Raw genomic sequence first — 20,341 nt, forward strand, 5'->3', positions numbered from 1 at the left:
CAGAGAAATCATCCTCCATGTCCCAATCCAGATCCAGAGGGTAAATGAAGCAGGAGGGCGTGTGCTCGCGGTGTTTCCCCCTTTTGATCGCCTCACACTGCAGTAGATCCACAAATTCGTCGTTGCGGTTCAGGAACGTGGCCATGTCGATGTTGTGTTGCGACAAATTGGTACGTTGTGACGTAACCATACTTCCGCTAACGCTGAAGTCCCGCTCAATCTGGCATGATGATGCTGGGATGGCAAAGAGCACTTTCACTGCACGCGGTAGGAAGATGTAGTATTTGCGGTGCTCAACTCGCCGCCAGAATGACAGAACCGATTCAGGTGCACCTGACTCCGACCGTTCCACCTCAATTGGGTCGTATTTCCAGCGATCCAGCTCTTCGTCCACGCGTCGCCGCATTTGATTCACAGTGACGGCCGCTGATCTGCGCGGGGGAAGGGGCAAACATTGCCTCGAGCTCACTATAAAACGGGGTGGGACTTGGAGGAGGTGGCTCGACTGCATCACTTGGATCCGCTACATCGTTCAGCAAGGTGTGTAGCCGATCGCGAATATGCTGATGCACTTTGTCCCTCTTATCGCAGGCCTCACGTATTCCAAACCCTTGCTGTTTGCAGACCAGCAGGATGACGGCGTTTAGGTTCAATCTCGGGCTTTTGAAAATGGGATGCAGTCTCTGCTGCATCTCAAATACATACGAAGTTTTTGCCATCTTGGTGTCGTCGTAGTAGCGGCTGAAGAAGCGTTCATCAAACGCATCACGGAGTAGTAGTCGGGTAGACTTCGCAAGTGGTGTGAGCTCGTTCGGTTCAATCCAACGAGGGTTCTTGTCGGTGCTGAGGTAATGTCGAACAGGTTTTTCGTTGTTTAGGTCAGTCAATCGAAGCTTGTATAGCATCATCAGCACGTCCACTTGATTAGGTGCCTCAGCTTGACATGCCCGTTTAAGCTCTGCTACAGGACCCAGGACAGACAGCACATGGCTTAAGTCCTTTTCTCGACCGGCAAGCGGAAACACAGGTGGGCGAGTCTTATCTCGCACTGCCTTCCGCGCGCGCTCTGCAAACCATTCTTCAAGCGCCGGCCACTTTTCCAGAACTCGCCGGATAGCGTTGGTGATACTCAGAAATCGGGCGGAGGAATAGTTCAGCAAGCGCGTTGTGGAGGTCTCGGTCCTCGAGTTGCATAGTGCTTCGAAGAGATCACCCGTTACTTCGACCGTGCGTACTTGGTAGATGGTTGTAGTTAGCTGCGTAATTAATTCAGTCATCTCTGGGTTCTCCTGTTTTTTCTTGTCGTTCATACCACACGCAGAGCGAGTTGCGGCATGAGCCATATGTGCCATGCACCACTCCCATCGTAGCTGTAGTTCATCCGTCAGTAGACACCTCACATCGGAGCCCTTGTCGCTCGTGGCACCGTAGAAATTCGAAGTAGTCAACCGGAAGTCCTCCAAAGCGCGCTTCATCCATAACAAAAACGGCCTTCTGATACCTTTGTCACGATCACCGTATGAGGGACTAAACTTGCGCGTGCCCAGCAGCAAGGACCTGAACTGCCAATTCCTGTCAATTAGGTAGACACGTAGGCCAAGGTACTTCTTCGACGTCGTTTTGCAAGTCCAAAAGTCTGCCATCATCGTGAAGTTCGGGTACACCTCTTTGTTGCTCTCAAAAAACTCGGTGATCTCCTTCCTCGTGGAGGAGTACAACTCGATGATAGTTTCACCGATTCGCTCCGCAGTTATGATGACCTTCATCTCCTCCTTCTTAACGAGGGCCTCTAGCAACTTGGACTCCTCGTACTCACATATACACAGCGGCAAGTTGTGGTTGATGATCCGAAGCGTTTCCAGGAGAACGTTCAAACGTGTTGGATTCCGCGCGTACATCGTCGACGATCGCAGGTGCTCGATCTCTACTTCACGTTTTCGTTTTGTCTTGCCTTCCTTCTTGGTTTTCGGCGATTCGAGGTGGTGGACTAGACGTAGATGCTTAACAGCGGCGGAGGTCCTTCCCTTTGACAGTAGGAACAGATTTGTGGCGTTGTCCGCGTTTCGACAGAATTCATCTGCCATGCAGATAAACCCGACCTTCGTCTTGTTGCCCTCGTTGTACTCGACACGCACACCCCAGTCAAAAATGAAGGACGTCTCACCAGGTAGCGCAGGTCTCCGTCTGAAGGGGCCGATCTCAGTCCAGTTCTCGATTGCTTGTCTGACTGCTGCTGGTGCGGACGACATCGTGGACGTTGCGTCTGAGCCTCGGCTCTGGACTAGGAGCTCGGTGGCAGCGCCTACACTTGATATTGGTTTCCGCCTTGGACTCGGACTCGCGGTACTGCACGCCATGCTTGATGCTGCGCGAGCTTGGACTGGGGCGATCTGAGTATTTTTTGCGACTGCGGAAGATCGCCGTAATTTACGACGCTGATATTAGCCAATAGAAATGGCTGCTGACGAGCACGGCCTCTGGCGACCTCGTCGGAACGAGCAAATTCTCTCGAGCACCAAAGATTGCTCGTGTCTCTCGTACTTAGGCAGAGCGAGGAATAAAACCTCAAAAAGTGTGCTCGCTGTTTTTCCGCGAGCAATAAAACCTTATTTGAGGTGCTCGTCTGGCACTTGCTCGTGGGATGCTTGGGATACAGGCAAGCGCTGGCGTCGGTATCGTCTTCGAACTGCGAATTAGCTTAATTATGGATAGATAGGCCTCGGCATTAAACCAAAAGGGCTCTTTTTCGATGCGGGAGCTGGGGAAGGACCCACTCACGTGGGTAACTATAATGCTTTAATAGCCCCCCCCCATAGGAACTTGTGTATGCTCACGGCCTTGCTCTTGCTGCTGTATGTAGAGCTTCGTGAAGCTCTTGGGGTTTCAGTTGAGCCGCGAGTTGCGCGAGTTCGAGGGACTGCCGTTGAGTCACGCGTGGCGGTGGAAGAGCGCGGGTCTCTGGCGGGCGCGTCTGCTGACCAAGGCGCAATGCAGCGGAGTCATCGTGTCCGTCGTGGAGCGCGCAGATCGTGGTGCGTCTCCCGCGTTTCCAAGTGGCTCCTGTGTCTCTAACCCGCCTCATTCGTGTTGCAAGTGGAGCTCCTGGTGGATGACGGCTCTGCACTCGTCAAAGCTGTGGTCTGGGGGCAGGACATCCATGCTCCAGTGGTTCTGGGAGACCTCGTGCACGTGGAAGGGAAGCTCAACGTGGACAGGAACTGGGATCTGCAAGAAACGTCAGTTAAGAGTCTCTAGATACTGAGAGAGATTTCTCACTTTTGTGTTTTTATAGGACCCGCGAACTTCGAGTGCTTCGAGTGTCCAAGGTGCAAGACCCGAACGAGGAACTGCTACACTGGACGCAAGTGATGGAGCTCTCGGATCAATATTACTCTGCTGCTGCTGGAGAGCTCTACAGTACACAGACTGCCTCTAGTGGGACCGTAGATACAGGAGCACAATGGGAGGACATTGCAGCCGAAGCGTTCTTCAGCCTGTCCGTCAGCCCCACCAGAAAACAGCAATTCCTCACTCGAAAGGACCGTGGGCTTCATGACAACGTGCTGCTGGAAAGGCTCGAGTGTTTTCTTCTTCAGCAGAGGTCACACAGCGCTAATGAGGCAATTAGCGTCACTTTCAGCGATCATGTCGCTGCAGTCGAGCGTGGCGCAGATGTAAGTTCTGAGAGAGAATCGCTCTATGCACTCATTTCCCTCAACTTTGATGGGTTTACGTGATAGGCGGCCGGGCGAGATGAAGTAACCAGCAAAAACCAAAGAATTCACGCACTGCAATATGTTTTCCGAACACTACGGCGAGCAGGTCTCCTGTTCTTGGAAGACGATGTGGCTGATCGTCATGTTTTGCTGAGCTTCGAGGCAGCGTTGAAGCCAGCGCTTCTCCAGCTACTAGAAGGTGAGTTAGAGAGCACGACAGTTGAACGACCGACTAATTGTGCTGTTGCTCTTGCCCAGGTCGCTTGCAAAGTCGATCTATTGCTGAACTTGCAGATGCAGTACTGGCCCAGGAGCGGTTTAAGTGTATCCCTTTGCAGTGGATTGAGACTGGCCTCGAGAAGCTTCTGATGACTCATTTAGTAGCTCAAAGAGAGGAAACGCAATTATTTTGTATCAACGACGAGTAAATGCAGCTCGACTACGGACGGAACTCTTCACGTAGTAGCCGCCTCCAAGTAGTAGACCCACGGTGGAAGATCCTTCAGCTGAGGACACGACACGAAGAGTTTGCCTGTCTCGCTGACTCCACTTTGTGCCTTTTCACCTCTTGCTGACGTTGTGGTATTGTCTACCTTCACCGTGATTGTTTTAGATGACTTGGCAGGTATTGACAGCGACGTTGTCGATAGGACAAACCGAGGGTTGTCCACCATGACCTCGAAGTCTTTCGCCGTCGAGAATACGTTTTTAAACTCGATGTCTTTAGATGTCGAGAAGACGTAGGGGCCTTGAGGCAGCGGCGGCACAGACACCCCTTGAAGGGTACATTTGTACTCGCCGACACTGTTTGAAAAGAGTGTAAGTGTATCTCGGAACTCGCCGATCGCTTCGGGTTCGAACTTGGTAACGATTGATTCAGGTTTCCCTTCCCATGAAGATGACCCCTCAACCTTGCACGTTCCGGCCACGGTAAATGACGTCGGATCTTGGACGGAGCACGATAGTTCTGCTGCAGCGTTAGCGTAGCATGTGAACGTGAAGGTCTTAGCTTGAGAGCCACCCAAGGATGTCTTGAAGTACAAGATGCGTTCAGGACCGACAGGTTGAGTACTTTGCACCAGATTGTACGTGTACTCGCCGAGCTCCACAAAGCTAATGGTTAGTCGATCTTCGACGGGTGTCTCGGAGTGCAGTGTGGGTCGGTACTCAATCTCATAGGATCCCTCCGATCGTCCACTGATCTCGTTTAGTTGACGCACACGGATAGAAGGGCTGGAGCACTTCCACCAGTTAACTTTGTCCACAAAATTGATCTGGCGCTGGGGGTCGAACGGGTTTTCGATGGCCACCGTCTTCTTAACTGATTGCCGCACAGGAGCCTCGAAGTATAACGTGTCCACGTCAACAGCCTTTGAAACAGCCACCTGAACGTCGTGTGCAAGGTACTCACCACTCTCCTGGTTCACCAATCGGACACTTAAACCCACCGTTCCTTCCGTGTAGCAGAAGAACTTCATCTTGTAGCTGCGCGATGCACTCGCGTGCAGTAGAATCGACGACGGCCCTTGTACGACGACGGACTCATTTCCTGGTGGCTTCTGGATATCGACAGCAAACGATTGGGCTGTCTTGAGCCAGTTCCTGATCGGAATCGACATTGACAAGGTCTTCTTCGCAGCAGTAGAGAGCGAGATTGCAGCAGCAGGTAGTGGAGCTGATGCCTTGCCAAATACATTGTACAGCAACGCACTCCCGTCAGGTATAGCGAGGAAAACGGATCCTTTGTGGACCGCGGGGCGTTGCGAGTCGATTTCTTCCTGGGAGTTTTGCTTCGTCATGACCAACGGAGAGTACAGCACGTCGAGGTTAGCCTTGCCATGGGCTGGAACTAGAACGTTCTCTGGGCACGACCAGTGATCGCCTTGCACAACCGGGAACAGGTTCCACGGAGAAGCAGTCGTGTTCTCAAGCACAATTGCTTTGTGGGTCTCCTGTCGAACCGGAGAATCGAAATTGACGTCTTGGATGGACGATGTCGCCTGCGGAACACACGACCCCACCAGTGTCAATGTAGCGGGAGCAGTTCCCTCGATCATGCACGTAACTCGATCGTAGCGAATGTCTGGATTCACGGCGGCTGGTTTGAAGGCCACCTCGATTATTTTGTGCTGGTTTGGTGCCACAATACCTTCCGAAGGGGAAATCAAGAAGTCTGGAGCAAAGTCGCGGACGTTCCATTGAAACTTGGTGGGAATGTCTCCGCGATTTTGTAAGCGTATTTTTCTCACGAGCTGACTGCCCAAGCACACTGCTCCATAGGAAAGGGTGTCAGTCTCCAACACCACCTCAATACCTTGACAACATCCCGACAATACCAGCAGTTTCTTTGTGCTTCCCCCAACACGGATAAGTACCTCTTTCTGAAAGCTTGGGATTCGTTGTGTCGGCGCAAAGCGGAACTCGAGGTCTGCACTCTCCTTGGCTCGAAGCGAGATTTCGTGCCGAGGAAAGACCGAGATACCCAACGCATCGAGCGATGCGACGCCTTGTTGCAGCGAGTCCACACATTCCACCACTGTCTTCCGCTTCGAGCGGTTTGCGATCTTGACTGTCCGAGAGGTTTGCTGGCCTATCTGCAAATTTCCGAGGACAACCATCTGCATGGATGAGTTCACTAGCTCCACTTTAGGGAACACGCCTTCTCCACGGACGCTAATGTTTATAGTAGACGAACCGTTGACGGTGAACGGAACTACATCAAGATACGCAACTTCGTGCCGGGCGGTAAACACGATCGGGATATTAACCGTCTCTCGTGGGCCAAGCACAGTAGGAGGGCAATCTACACGTAGGTGGGGCTTCTTTTCAAACAAACAATCGAGATCAATTCCACTTTCAGGATCCATGTTGAACACTGTAAGTGTAGCTGTTTCTGCCATAGGAGCGGAGTCGTTTTCTGCGATGAAGCACGGACCAAAGTCGTGGGACGTAAACGAGAATTGCAGCATCGGAGGAACTGCGTTGCCTTGTAGTGCTACCACATAATTGCGGGAGCCTGCAACGGTACAGATCGCTTGCATTCCATCAAGGGATGCTTGCTTTGTTGGAGCGAAAATTAGCTTGCATGTAGTCTTGTCGTTCTTTTTGATCGTGCCTTGCGTCGGCTCAATAGAGAAGGCTGCAGACTGTTTCGCTGCGCTCCAGTTGAAGTCAAAGTTAAACTTCCCGCTGTTGTGAATCACGATAGAGCGATTGGCTTCCTCGTTGACTCGCACGGCTCCAAAGTCAAGAACGTTACCAGAGCCAGGGACTAATGCCCGGCTTTCATTTTGATCGTCGGACATCAGTATGAGCGCGTCATGAATACTGTAACCCTCCCCTTTCACGTTCAGAGACAGCCGCGTTGGCTTGCGCTTAATAATACAGTTCACGTTGAAGCTGTAGGACTTCTCTTCCGTCGGAATGAACTCAATTTCGATCGAGGTTCGGCTGTTCGGCGGAATTACGCCACTTAGTGGGTGCACTATTAGTGCAGGAGCCTCCCCAGCAAAGTCTAGAGACGCTTTGTCAAACACAAAGTTGAATGGAATGTGTTCCTGGTTCACCAACGCAATACTTTGAGACGTCTTGGTTCCAATCAACAACGTGTTGAAGTTCACGCTACCGCGATCAAGCGCAACTCGAGGCTCCGTAGTTGTGCCCACAAACAGGAACAGCTGCGTGACTTGGAAGTGAGGGATTTTAAAGTACCAAAACATTTCCTGGAGTTCGAGTTGCTGCGGAGTGAACTCAAATATCATCTCGCAACGCTTGCCCGCGAGCATGAGGCCTTTAGGCGTTGCACACCGAAAACACGGATTAATCTCCCCCTGCGGTGCCCACGAAAACTCATACGAAACATTCGTTGGGTTAACAACGTAAAATCGACGCGTGTTACGCACGCGAACCCCAAGAGATTCCATCTCGATCACTTTCACCGAAGGGTCTAACGGCCCCAGCTCACCGTGTGGACCGACAAGACTCGGAGCTCTCCATTGTGCGTAGTCGCTTCTATCGACGTCGAAATGACATGCAGGTCGAAGAGACCCACCACGGACATCCACCTTAACTGCAGTTACTTGGCTTCCTTGAGCATCAGGGATATCGAAGCACAGCCAGTAGTAGTACTCGTCCACCTCCATGGGAGAAAACTTGATGGTGAAAACTTGCACGTCGTCTCCACCTATTATACCACTGTCAGGGGACACCTCAAAGGGGCAATTGTCATCAGACACTAGGGGATAGCTGCCCATATCTGACTGGCCTTGCTCCCATTTGCATGAGTACACTAGCTGGATCTTGCTCTTGTTGCGCACAGTGATTTTGTGTGTGCATACCTGCAGCATAAATGTTCTCCTGAAAGTAATTGATGTCGTATCGCACTCGAATGACAAGGCATCAGCAGCCGCAAAGCAACTTAAAACAATCGCCGAAGGAGACCCAATCGCCTCGAACTCAGGCTCCGTTATAGCTTGCTTCGTAACACTACCAGTTCCCGCTTGTCCGTCAAAAGAAATTGTCTGAATGGACTCATCCCAACCGCTTTCATCGCTCGGGATTGTCGAGCTACTTTTGTACGAGATTCTCTGCGCCTGCAGAGCGACCCGATGTGCCTGATAAATGACTGCCATGTCACCACCCAAACTCGGCTCAAATGTCGCTCTAATCAGCTTGTGTGCCTTCGGTCTTAGGTGCCCGACGCCAGGAGAAAAAGTAAACGGAGCCACGTTTGGCCACTCGAACCTCACAATGTCAGAAGATTGGTTGCACAGCGAGAACACCTTGGTGTCCTTGACAACGAACGCGGATTCGTTTGGAGGGACAAGAGCTTCATTGGCGTCATCCTTGGTGCTGGCTTCAGGAAGGCGAATATCGTCGAAGTGAAGTTCATCGTCGTATCCACGAGGCAGGTCTTCAAACACCAAGTCTTCTCGGTATCCAGCCCCGAAAAGCTTAAAAGTGGTCTCTTCGAACGGATTGTTTTGGACCGTGATTTTGAGTTGGGATGCTGTTGGCTCGTCGTGCACTTTCTGAGGCCGAAACTGCAAGGTCAGTGTCTCGGTGGCTTTTGGTGGCACCACTACAGACCCATTACCCAGCGCAAAGAGGAAGTTGGGGTTTACTTGGATGGAAAACAGCACAGTAGCTGATAGAATCCCATCATTGCGCAGTGATAACCGCATATCCTTCGCCTTTGACGTCCGCACGCGTCCAAAATCCAATACTAATGCACCAGTCGAATCTCTACCGGTTGGCTCCGTTACTGTGACGCAAGGCATCGTTCCTTCGCCGCGCATCTCGAACTCAAGAAGTTTATCCACCACATTACTTTGAGAGGGGCTCTCGTCGACTTTCGCCCTAAATGTGGCATGAAATAACGCAATAGTCGTTGGTCGGAAGTAAACACTCACGAATCGGTGCTCGAGGGGAGGGATCTCCCACACTGCAGGTTGTATTGTGAACGCTTGTGATGCCTCCTCGGATTCGTCAGTCCTTGGCGTTCCAGGGCTGCTATTTGGACCCGAGACTATGGAAAACTGTACCGTACAGCTTACTTTCATCGGATTGGAAATCTTAAAACGCTCCACCGTGCCTTTCCAATTCGCAGCTGCGATCAATGGACCGAAAGAAAACACTTTCTCCTTCTCCGCGAAGGTAACGGCTAGGATGCTACCAGGAAATGACCCGTTTCGAAGCATTGGCGTTGGCATGACTGACTCAACTCCTAATGATCGAACGACAGTCTGCTCCTCAAAAATATTCTCGTAATCGGTAGTGTTGATGCCTGGATAGCAGCTTTCACCCACTACTTCGTAGAGCAGCAAGTTTGTCTCCGCTGCATCATCCGTGTTGCGACCAGATATCTCAATTCGAAGCGTCTCGCAATATACTGCACACTCCTTCGGCTGAAAACTTACGTTCAACCCCATCGTAACGCCCGGATCGATCGTACCGCAGTCCGGGGAAATTGCAAACTGTCCCAAGGTTAGTGTGGATGGAGACAGCGGCGTATCAATCATCAGGGTGTCTTGTTTCTCGCGTGCTGTGGCCGGTGCAAAGGCTTGGACAGTGAACTTGAATTGAAACTCGCCATCGTTTCGTATCTCGATGCGTTTGGTTTGTGCTTGATCGCTGTACTTGTGCGGACCGAAGTTGACTCCACGGTTTGGTTGCAGTCGGAACTTGCTGAAGACAGATCGCGCACTCGTATGAACGTGGAACTCACGGCACGCTTCCCCAGAGAGCATTTCAATGATAGTGCACTTGATGTCTCTGCAGTCACGAAGCGTTACTTCGCTTTTGGACGTGAAGACCACGTTCACTGACGATGACTGCCCCGGCTCGAGGATCATCACACTTGGCTCGATAGTAAAGTACTCTCGTGTCACAGCACTTTTGATGGCGATGATATACTTGACGCTGTACTTACCTCTGTTTCGGATGTTAAAAGAGCGCGCATGGCACTCTCCAACCCGAACGAGGCCAAAATCCAAACTGCCATCTCCGGCAACGGTACGCGCACCCGCATCCCCAGCAATTCCTGTTGCAGTTTGGTTAGGGAGCTCGCCTGCTTCGTTGTCAAAAGAGCTTACATCAATCTTGTAGGCTTCCCCCCTCAAAATGAGTTCAAGCATTCGGTTTCGATTCTCCATTTGGAGGGCACTCTCAGCATCTGAAAATTCAATCCGAAGGGGCAATTCATGAACAGCCTCCGTCGATGCTGAGAATGCAACAATCACCGGGACCTTCTGCAGAGGCTTGATTGCGCCTTCGAGCGGGAATATCTGAAAATCGGCTGGTAAACCCTCGCTAAGCAAGCGCCAGGTCACTGCAACCGGTGACGTATTCTCAATGTAAAATGTTTTCTCGTCTTGACGTTTTAAAAGAAGCTGCTCGAAATCCAAGACCGGGTGCTGTGGTGAGTGAGGTAGTACAGGAGGTTGCTCCACAACGGGCGCATTGGATCGGGAGGAGACCGGTGCGCTGCCTGGGGCATTAGATCGAGAAGATACGGGAGCATTATTTGCTACCACTTCGTTAGGTTCTGGAACATGCCGTTGATCTTCTCGTTCGGATGTACTCGCTGCTGCGGGCTGTTCCCACGGCCCACGCAGCTCTAACTTAGGTGTACACCCATAACAACTAACCTGGAACGGTATGGGCTCTGGATTGTCACCAACACAGCAGATTAGAGCATTTTCATGCAGACCGTGCTCAGACGGGTTCGCCCAAACTTTCACTTCTTTCGTATCACCCTCTTTGATCTCGAGTATCGAAGGAAACACAGCGAACGCACTGTCGTCTTGCTTTTCCATTCCAAACTCGAGATAGATAGGGAACTTACTGCTGTTGGACATTCGAAACACCTCGACATTGTTTGGGCTGGTTTTCTGCCATTCGGTGAATTCTCGTTCGGTTTCCGGGGGCTTCACTGCCTGGTTTGCGATAATTAGCGGCCCGAACTCAAACTGATTCCTTGAGATGACAAATTTCTTCTGAACGAAACCACCTTCGGGACGACTCTTGACTCGATGCATGAACACGTTTCTTGGGTCGCTGTTGATAGTCGGCACACCGCACATTCCACGCCCAAAAAGGGTAAACTCACGACGAACACCTGCAATCTCAAACCCCAGGCTGCAGTCAAAATTCCCAACCTCAGCCGAAGCAAATTGGACCAGCACATTCACTCTCGCGTGAGGGGCAATCACCCAACGGGTAACGGGGGTAGAAGAATGACGCGACTTGGAAGATTGCGGTCTGGACAGTTCGGACGCATCTTGGTTATCGTCATCAGTTGGGCTTCCCACGTGCTCGCCTGAGTCTGGAACCGTAGTTTGATGATGACTGGGATCTTTGCTGGCCGTCTGAGGACGAGATGAATGCTTGCTTGGTACCTGAGACCGCGATCCACTCGTGTGAAGACTCTTGTCACTGCTAGCTTCCGACGCGCTCGATGACAGCACTGAAGGAGAGCGCAGAGAGAAACGTGCGACCCGTTTGCGGGCAAACCTCTCTGGCGGTCTGCGGACAAGCTGAAACTTGGCTGCAGCGGGAATGGGCAGGTGACTTGACTCCAATTCTCGAACAAACTTCTCAATTGTAGCGTAAATCATGCCATGCACGAGGAGTGGTGGTCCCGCTTCCACAACAGGGATATCTAATATGAAGTTGTCGGGTGTGGTACTGTCTTTTACTTGAGCCCACACAGCATCAGTGCTATTCTCTTTATTCAAAGTGTCGGGGCTTGGTTGCGGTGTGTGCACGGCACTTACAGACTCCACGCCATCTCGAATCATGAACAAAGCCAGTCGGAGCTTCGTGTTTTCCAACGTCTGCGCATACTCCGCAAAGGTTGTAGGTTTGACTACTTCTCCCGATAGTGATCGTGCTACCTCTGCCACCATGTCCTGTAAGGCAATGCCCTCTTCAAGCAAGTTGCTGGACTCCCCCGTATCGCTAGCTGCAGTGTCGAAGGTGGATGAATTCAATGTCTGACGCGAAGGAGAAGCGGAAAGAGTCTGCGTTTCTGGTTCGTGAGTACTTCCTGCTTCAGAGGCAGAATGACGCATACCTCCAACTCTCTCATTCTCTCCAAGTCCAGTAACAACTCCTTCCACGTCGTTATTCCCGATATCTCCTGAGCTGTTCGGTGTTAAGCGATCCCGGGACAGAGACACAGCAACAACAGCACTAGCTCCCAGTTTGGTCTCCAAATTTGTCAGAGAAGCGGATATCGCCTCGTAACTGTCCTCATCGAATCCCAGCAAAATCACCCGCGCTGTTAAAAACGCCTTGGAGCAGCATCGCAGCGTATCTTCAAAGCTCAGAAATGAATTGTCAAACCCGTCCAGGACACCACCACGTTCGAGATCAGGCTGAGCCAACCTCCATATCACGACCTGATCCAATATTAATGCTAGTCTCTCGTTGATGGATCCGCCTTGTGAAAAAACATCGTGAACTTCGTCAGATTCAGGAGTCTCTTGTGGTGAGTTTTGGCTACCAGCTGCCGCCTCTTCTCCACTCTCGAGAGAAGGCGCAGCTTCATCAATACCCAGCGCTTTGCGCGTAGCAGTCGCAAGCGGTCCTTTTGCAGCGCATATTCTCTGGACTGCATCGTCAATAGTCCAAACGCTTAGGGATTCCTTTTCCGCGAGAAGACGAGCCTGTGTGGATTTCCCACATCGCGGAGGGCCCACCACAATGTAGTCCATACCCTTTCTTGGTGTAGAATAAAACTCTGCAATAGGAATCTGCATGTCCGACGACGTCACTTCCGAGGAGACAACCTCTTCGTTCTCTGACGAAGGTTCAGTAACATTGATTGAGTCACTAGGCGTCACAGAGTCTCCAAATGTATGGGTCATCTCTGCAGCGTTCGTTGGGATCAAGCCATTATCGGACAGGTATTCCGTAATGGTCTGTCCTGGCAATCTAACCGGTAGCTGAAGCGTATCTTCAGTCGTGAACGCAGTCAAAGATCGTAGCAACGCCTCATCTTCCTGATAAGATGAGTCAAAGTCCAACGAAAATACTTCAACCGCGTAGTCAGAATCATTGCGAATCTCCACGAGCTGTTCTTGTGGTGGGGCACACGGAAGCACAGGACCCAATTCAACAAGGGGTGGGCAGAACGAGATACGTAATTCGGACCCTTCTCCACGACAAACAATCGACCGCGTCTTCGGATTTGAGTTGATTTTGATCGGTAGCTTCAGCATAAATTGACGCCCGTCGTCGGGTACGAACTCGATTTGGATATTGGCTTTGGCCCCTGGAAGTAGCAAGCCACTTTGTGGCGTAAAGCGGAAATTGCCCACATCTTTCGTAGATCCCATGGGCTTTTTGAATGCCCACTCCGCAGGTACAGCTGATACGTTCTGTAGCTGAGTGAACATGGTGTGGCATGTGCTCACTGCTATTTTGCCGAAGTCGAGGCTCTCTGTAGAGATCGAAATGTCCGGTACCGTCACTAGTGCGCGAACCATTGCAATGCATGGCGGCCCATTCTTGATGGCAACAGGCAACTGCGCCATGTGGAGGCCCATTTCAATGTTCTTTCGGGAATGGAATGTGACGGTAAAGTCAACGGACTGCTTCTCTGGCAGGCGCACAACGCGTTCGGGTTCAATCTGGAACCCCCGCGAGCTTGCTAGATTTTTGTCAAGTTGGAAGGAAGCAGGTCCATGGCCGATGTTGGTGACACTGAAGCGTTTGATCTTGTGTGTTCCCACGACAACATTCCCAAAGTCCAAAACGAACTGTGATAGAATGAACGGAAACACTTCCGTCCCGATCTTCTTCTTGGACTTGGAGTCTGAAGTGGGTGGAAGAGGTCGCCCCTGTTTGGTAGATGCAACTACGACCTTAGTGGTCTCTGCCTCTTCAGCTGGGTTATCACTATTTGGCTCGGCACTCTTCAGTGCTCTCACGTCCGCCCTTTTGAGCTCTTGGACGAGGAGATGATCCGCGAAAAATAAGCGGCAAGCTTCGATCTCAATATCTAGCTCATCTGACACAGCACTGCGTATAGGGCTGCCCGGCACAGCTGCTCGCTGAGTCGATGTCTTTGCCTGGGGTGACCCTGGCATCGACGATCCCAAACTGCTTTTCTCGTTCCCACGAAACGTGGTTGAAAGCGTCGATTTCGAGTCCGATTGGGCCAGAGCGCCAGAGACATGGTTGGGTTTTCCTTCCAAACTTGCCGGATTCAACATCGCAAGCTGAATATTTTGCTTGGCACGCTTTTTGAGCTCTTTCCACTTTGGCGCTTCGCCACGAACAGCACTTGCAGGGTGATTTTCACGTGGTAGATTAAGCGACACTGCGGCAAAAGTACCCATTCCAAACAACTTGAACGGAATCGGTTGGAAGTGCGCGATTTCAAGCACCACAGTCTCTTCGAAATATTCGGGAATGCCTGGCCGCAAGCGAACCAAAATCCTCTGCTTCTCATTAGGGGCGATCTTACCACTGGTGGGTGAGATTTCAAGTGTCCTTCCACAAGCGATGCTGTCAATAAGAATGCTGAACGAGAAAGGCACCTTACCCACGTTCAATATGGAGAAGTCACGATCTTCTGTCTTGTTGTAAAACACCTGGCCAAAATCCAGCGATTGCTTGTCCAGCTTGTAGACTAGTGATGATGCCTCACCCGACAAAGTGAGCTCGTACTCAGGCCCACCTTCTACTTCACAAGCCACCGTGCTCTTAAACTTCCTGTTGGCATGCCCATAGAACACAAATTCGATCTTTTCGCTTTCGTTTGGCCTCAGCATCCCTCGGATTGGCAGGATGTCGAATACCTGGTTGATGGGAATGTACGGCTTCTTGGCGGTCGCAGTGGACAGAGCTTCCTTCTCGTCTTCAATGAAGACCCACCGGAAACGTGTATCTACTTTTGACACGTTGGTTACATTCATGCTGATGGACTTCTGCGTATCATTCAATGTGCATCCGAAGTCGATTTTGGTGGTCTCGAACGCAAGGTTGGGAAAACTGATGTCGCCCAAGAGATCCACGCTGTCCTTCTGCGGGTGGCCCGTGTAGGAAACGAACACCTTGCCGTTGATCACGCGACAAGTGTAATCATCTTTGAAGCCAGGGTAGAACTCCACGTTCAGATCCACCTTTTCACCTGGTTGTAGCACTGCCTCCCAGCAATCGAGTGCAAATGGTGTTTGTGTTCGGAGTGTAAATGACAGCGGAAGCTCACAAGCGTTCATAAGACTCAAGGGCTGCGACTGCGTCAGGATCTGGTTACCTGGGTGGTGGATGTACTCAAATGACAGCAAGGAGGACGACGGAGTGAGTGTTGGATTCACAAAGTTTGCGCGGACGGCTGTCACGAATGCAACTCGGTTGACTTTTTCCTTCCCCACACGTGTTTCGCACACCAGGTCCTCTTGAATGAAACCAGCCGTGGACGAGAGGCCCTTGAAGACAAATATGCACGCTGTACGCGGCTTCAACTCGATAGTTCCCGGAAAGACCGAAAACACGGGGATAACTTCGGCCCGTCCTTCAACTGCGCCACCACTTCCATTGCGATTGTTACCACTCCCCTTGCTTGTTTTAGCAGTGGATCGGCTTTCTGGTCCAGCCTTCGTCCCTTTCCTCGCTAGACCTCCTTGGTCAAACGAGTTGACTTTGCTGTTGGCAATTGCAGCTGTCTTGTTCACCCAATTGAGCACCTGCACCCGTTTCCCCTTGTTCTCAAGAGTGCAGCTCCATTCGCACTCTTTGCTCGTCATCTGATGACTGAAATCGATCACTCGGAGCTCACTCGGCGACCACATCGTGGTTCCTGTCCCTCGAATTGACAAGGGAACCACGAGGTTGTCTCCTTCTGTGATCAAAATGTGCAGCTGATCCTTAAACACAATCGTGTCATCCAGGTTGGCTACGAGCACAAACTCCAGACTCTCTCCTGCCATCAGCACTCCCTCCTTTCGATCAATCTGAAACTTGGAGCGCGCGCTGCGAATAAATGTTTTGTATGCTGCCGGAACCAAGGATACATTCGTCATGCGCAGGATCCGTTCGTGATCCACGAGACACGTGCAGTTTCCCCAGTTTATCTCTGGCTGATCGAGTTCAACCTTAGGACCCGAGCCGCTGGCGCTTAAGGTCACGGAAAGCGGGAGATCTGTGCTACCTGGAACGGTTACCACCATTGGAAGACGGATACTGCCAAGCTTTTCACAGGATAAAGAGATTTCTACCGATACGCGTTCCCCTGGACACACTTTGCCGCTAAACTCGCTTGCGCTGTATGTTGCGATAGCACGTGAGTGGTCATCCTGCTCGCCGATTTCAAAGCGTCCAAATAAGTGGGGTGACTTGTTTTCAAGCACAAGCATCTGCTTGTGTGGGTAGCGGAGAAAGCATCGACCGAAGTCCAGCTCTTGCTGTAGTACCGAAAGCTCAGGAACAAAGCACTGCGCACGCAATGGAACACTGAGCAAGTCGGCACCGACGCCAGTAACCCCAACAACAAGTTGGTACTGATACACCTTAACGGTGTGGGACGTAAAGTGGATTGTGATCTGTTGCTCTCCGTAAGCATCCAGTTTTCCATCAGAGGGAACAAGCTCCATTTCCTTTTGCTTGTAGCTCGCTTCTTCGGGAACGCGCAGAGAGTATTTCATCGCGATTTTAGAGGCATTGATGAGTTTGACAGTTCGCGTCTGCGGAAATGAGTACGACACAGCACCAAAATCTACCTGATCGAGGTCGAAATGGAAGACTGGTGGAATCACGTTGGCTTTGAACCGGACAGTGAGTTGCTCATCGGAACCCTGCATACTGAAGCGGATGTGGTGGAACGCTTCACCTAACTCCTGGGAACAGAAAGTCACCTCAATCTTGAGCATTGCGTTCACCGCCAGAGTTCCGCTGCTTGGGTACACGTTCAATATCGTATCTGAAGGCATCGTCAACGGAATGAGCTCAAACTCTGCTGGAATCTCGCCTTTGTTTTGAATCGTAAAGTCTCGAGTGCGTTCGTCATTAATGAACACGTCACCGAAATCCAAAAGTTCGTTGTACACCACTTTAGCTTTTGGACCGATCCCCTGGCCTCGGATCTGTAGTGGCAGGCGTGCTGCTTGTCCAGCAATTTCCAAAAAAGCGCAACACGAATACAGGTGCGCCACCTCGGGGGTGAAGCACACAACAACGTCCACCTCGGAGTGAGCCCACACCCGCCCAGTCAGCGGCGTTATGGAGAAGCATGCGTCCACAAACTGCATGCAGTCGTCGAGGGTGGCTTTGCGTAAGTGCATGTACTTGGTCTCCAGTGTCTTTCGGACGTCAAAAGGCGACTGGGTGAAGCCTGCATCGACTTCTTCGACTTCTTCGAGTTGGAGGTGCAGATGCTCATGCTCCGCTGCCTCCATTCGAGATAATTCCTCTAGTATGTGAGTTCGCTCTTCTTCCTCCTGGACAAAGTCCGCAAAGGATTTCCACGAGAACTCGAGCGTGGACTCGGACTCGTTGCAAATCTTGATTGTTTTGCGGGACGACAGCGACAGATACGTTGCATTCGGCTCCACCAAAGGCTGACTCAAGAAGACGTCAACGTTGACAACGCGACCCGCCAACTGCACGACTGCCGTTTGACCGCTGTCGTCTTTCACCTCAAGCTCGCCTTGTCCCGACTCCAGGTTTGGTGGCACCAGACTGAGCTCAATCTGCACGGCCGCCCCCTGTGCCAGCAACGCGCTAGGAGGAGTCACGCGGAAGTGCTCACTCGTCTGGAAAGCAAAGGAGGAGCCACGCGTGCCCACGTTTCGCACAGTGAGGACGCGCGTTGTCGGCATCTTGACGGGGCAAATGCCAAGCTCGAGCTCGTCGGGTAAATCTAATGCTGCGAAGCGTCCACGCACGCGAACAGGCAGCAAGAAGCGCTCGCGCTCCGTGGAGCACACGAGGTCCAGGGAATAGTCTGTGACTTCCTGGGGGAAGAACTCCAGGGCGAAGGCGATCTCCATCCCTGCGGCCACTTTACCATCGACTTTGTCTTTGCCTGTTGTCTCCCAAGGCCTCACGCGGAAGACGGGCGAGCGCGGGGGCTCAATTTTGAGGCGGCGCACGACGGTGTCGCAGTTGCGGAAGCGCAGCTTGACCGTGAGCGGCTGGAACGGCGTATACTCGTCGATCCAGACCTCGGCCGGACTGGGTTCGAACAGCGGCTGGTGCAACGGGACGGAGCTCGAGACGCGCGCGGTGTGGTCCTCAGCGTTCACGAGCTCCACGATGCGGCTCGTGGCATGTTTGGCGGCCTGGGTCTTGGCCGTCGAGAAGGCCGTGAGGATCTCGCTCGGTTTCTATCAGAGGAGCAAACGGGAGGTGAGGAACAAGTCCATCAAACAGCAAACAGCTCAGCCGTATCATACCAGACGCTTGGACATGAGCAGCAGCTTCTGCTTCAGTCAGCGAGATCGCGTTTGGATCCGCTTGACCAGTTGCAAGTGAAGAGTCGCAGGACGACTCGCCGCTCAAGTCTCTTCGTCGCTCTCTCGTGCATGCGACACAAGCCTCCAGCACCTCAGCCACTTCGCATCGACACGAAGGCGAGCAGCTTTTCCCATCTGGCCGAGCCATCCCAGCCGCCCTCAGTCCTGATTCTCCTTGGTGACGTCACAAGCTCTCGGGTCTTCAGGAACAGCCTCATCACCTCAAAGCCATGGCCGCTCGCGTCAAGCAGGTGCTAAAGCGCTACGGCCGCACCGCCTTCCTCTTCCACTCGACCGTCTTCGCCTCAACGCTCGCGGGTTCGTACGCCGCCATCCACCAGGGGGTGGATCTGCAGGCTCTGGCCAACCGCGTGCCTTTCGTGGACTTGTCCAGCATCGACCCAGACGCCGGCACGCTGGCGCTCGCCTACCTCTCTACGGTGGCCACCGGCCCAGCCAGAGGCGCGCTCACCATCGCCGCGTCGCCCATTCTCGCGCGTCTGTTAGCGCGCAGCCGCCAGTTTACCAAACTCTAGGCACGTCTAAGGTCCTAAGGCCGTCGTTAAATGCATGCCCCTCTTCCCTCCCTTCCGGTGCTGCAGTGCCTCGTCCTTTCCCTCACTCCCTTAACTGCATCCATCCATTCCGCATCATGCGCCGCTTTTTCAGCCGCTTCGCTAGTCGCCCGCGCGTGGTCGCCGGCCGCCAGACGCCGCCGAGCTCCGTCCCCGAGGACATCGCGCGTCCTCCGTACGCGGCCAATGGCGGCATGTCGGACCTCAAGCCCTTCATCCCCATCCTGGACGCCGAGCAGCAGCAGCGACTGCGCGCCGCCTGTGCGCTGGCCAGGGACATCCGCGAGTTCGCCGCGCCGCTGTGCCAAGTGGGCACCACCACCGACGCCATCGACCGCCTCGTGCACGACGAGATCATCCGCCGCGGCGCGTACCCGTCACCGCTCAACTACGGCGGCTTCCCCAAGGCCTTGTGCTCGTCCGTGAACGAGATTGTGGTGCACGGCATCCCGGACAGCCGCCCGCTGGCGGACGGAGACGTGGTCAACATCGACATCTCCGTCTTCCTGGACGGATTCCACGGCGACACCTCGCAGACGTTCCTGGTGGGCCAAGTCGACGACGCTGGCAAACACCTCGTGGACGTGACCAATGAGGCGCTCATGGGCGCCATCGAGAACTGCTGCAAGCCGCTCAACCGCTTCGCGACCATCGGAGAGTTTGTGCACAAGCTGGCGGACCAGGAAGAGCTGGGCGTCGTGCGCGAGTACACTGGCCACGGCATCGGCAAGGAATTCCATTGTCTGCCCTTCATCCTGCACAACCGCAATAGTGAACCAGGCAAGATGCTGCCGGGGATGGCGTTTACGGTGGAGCCGGCGCTCACGGAGGGCAGCCCCGAGGTTCGACTGGAGACTGTTGTGGGTCGTGTTCATGCGAGTGGGTTGCTCATTGATGTTGTGTCAATTGCTGGTAGATTTTACACTGGGACGACGGCTGGACGGTGGCGACGGCGGACGGAGGACGATCGGCGCAGGCGGAACACACGGTGCTGATCACCGAGGACGGCGTTGACATCTTGACCTAGGAACAGAGAACGCTGCTCGCTTTGGTAGCTACGTCTAACAGAGGAAGGGCTCGGTTGTTG

At 52.7% G+C, this 20,341-nt stretch overlaps 4 protein-coding genes across 4 annotated transcripts; 3 read left to right on the top strand and 1 right to left on the bottom strand.

Moving 5' to 3' along the window:
• Nucleotides 1–2,826: 2,826 nt before the first annotated feature.
• On the top strand, nt 2,827–3,072 carry KRP23_4878 (uncharacterized protein; the record flags this gene model as incomplete). The annotated part of the gene is made up of 1 exon (XM_067895858.1): nt 2,827–3,072. One exon carries the CDS (start codon nt 2,827–2,829, stop codon nt 3,070–3,072), a length of 246 nt encoding a protein of 81 aa, XP_067746480.1.
• A 1,099-nt stretch (nt 3,073–4,171) lies between these two features.
• Nucleotides 4,172–18,634, bottom strand: KRP23_4879 (Hydrocephalus-inducing protein-like protein; the record flags this gene model as incomplete). The annotated part of the gene is made up of 2 exons (XM_067889887.1): nt 4,172–18,550; nt 18,620–18,634. The coding sequence occupies 2 exons, from the start codon at nt 18,632–18,634 to the stop codon at nt 4,172–4,174; spliced, it is 14,394 nt and encodes a 4,797-aa protein (XP_067746481.1).
• A 275-nt stretch (nt 18,635–18,909) lies between these two features.
• On the top strand, nt 18,910–19,215 carry KRP23_4880 (uncharacterized protein; the record flags this gene model as incomplete). The annotated part of the gene is made up of 1 exon (XM_067889888.1): nt 18,910–19,215. The coding sequence occupies one exon, from the start codon at nt 18,910–18,912 to the stop codon at nt 19,213–19,215; it is 306 nt and encodes a 101-aa protein (XP_067746482.1).
• Nucleotides 19,216–19,331: 116 nt separating this feature from the next.
• On the top strand, nt 19,332–20,281 carry KRP23_4881 (Methionine aminopeptidase 1D, chloroplastic/mitochondrial; the record flags this gene model as incomplete). The annotated part of the gene is made up of 2 exons (XM_067889889.1): nt 19,332–20,096; nt 20,171–20,281. The coding sequence occupies 2 exons, from the start codon at nt 19,332–19,334 to the stop codon at nt 20,279–20,281; spliced, it is 876 nt and encodes a 291-aa protein (XP_067746483.1).
• Between the last annotated feature and the right edge of the window lie 60 nt (nt 20,282–20,341).

Source organism: Phytophthora ramorum (genome assembly GCF_020800215.1).
Source record: "Phytophthora ramorum isolate Pr-102 chromosome Unknown Phyram_PR-102_s0004, whole genome shotgun sequence".
NCBI classification, from domain to species: Eukaryota; Oomycota; class Peronosporomycetes; order Peronosporales; family Peronosporaceae; genus Phytophthora; species Phytophthora ramorum.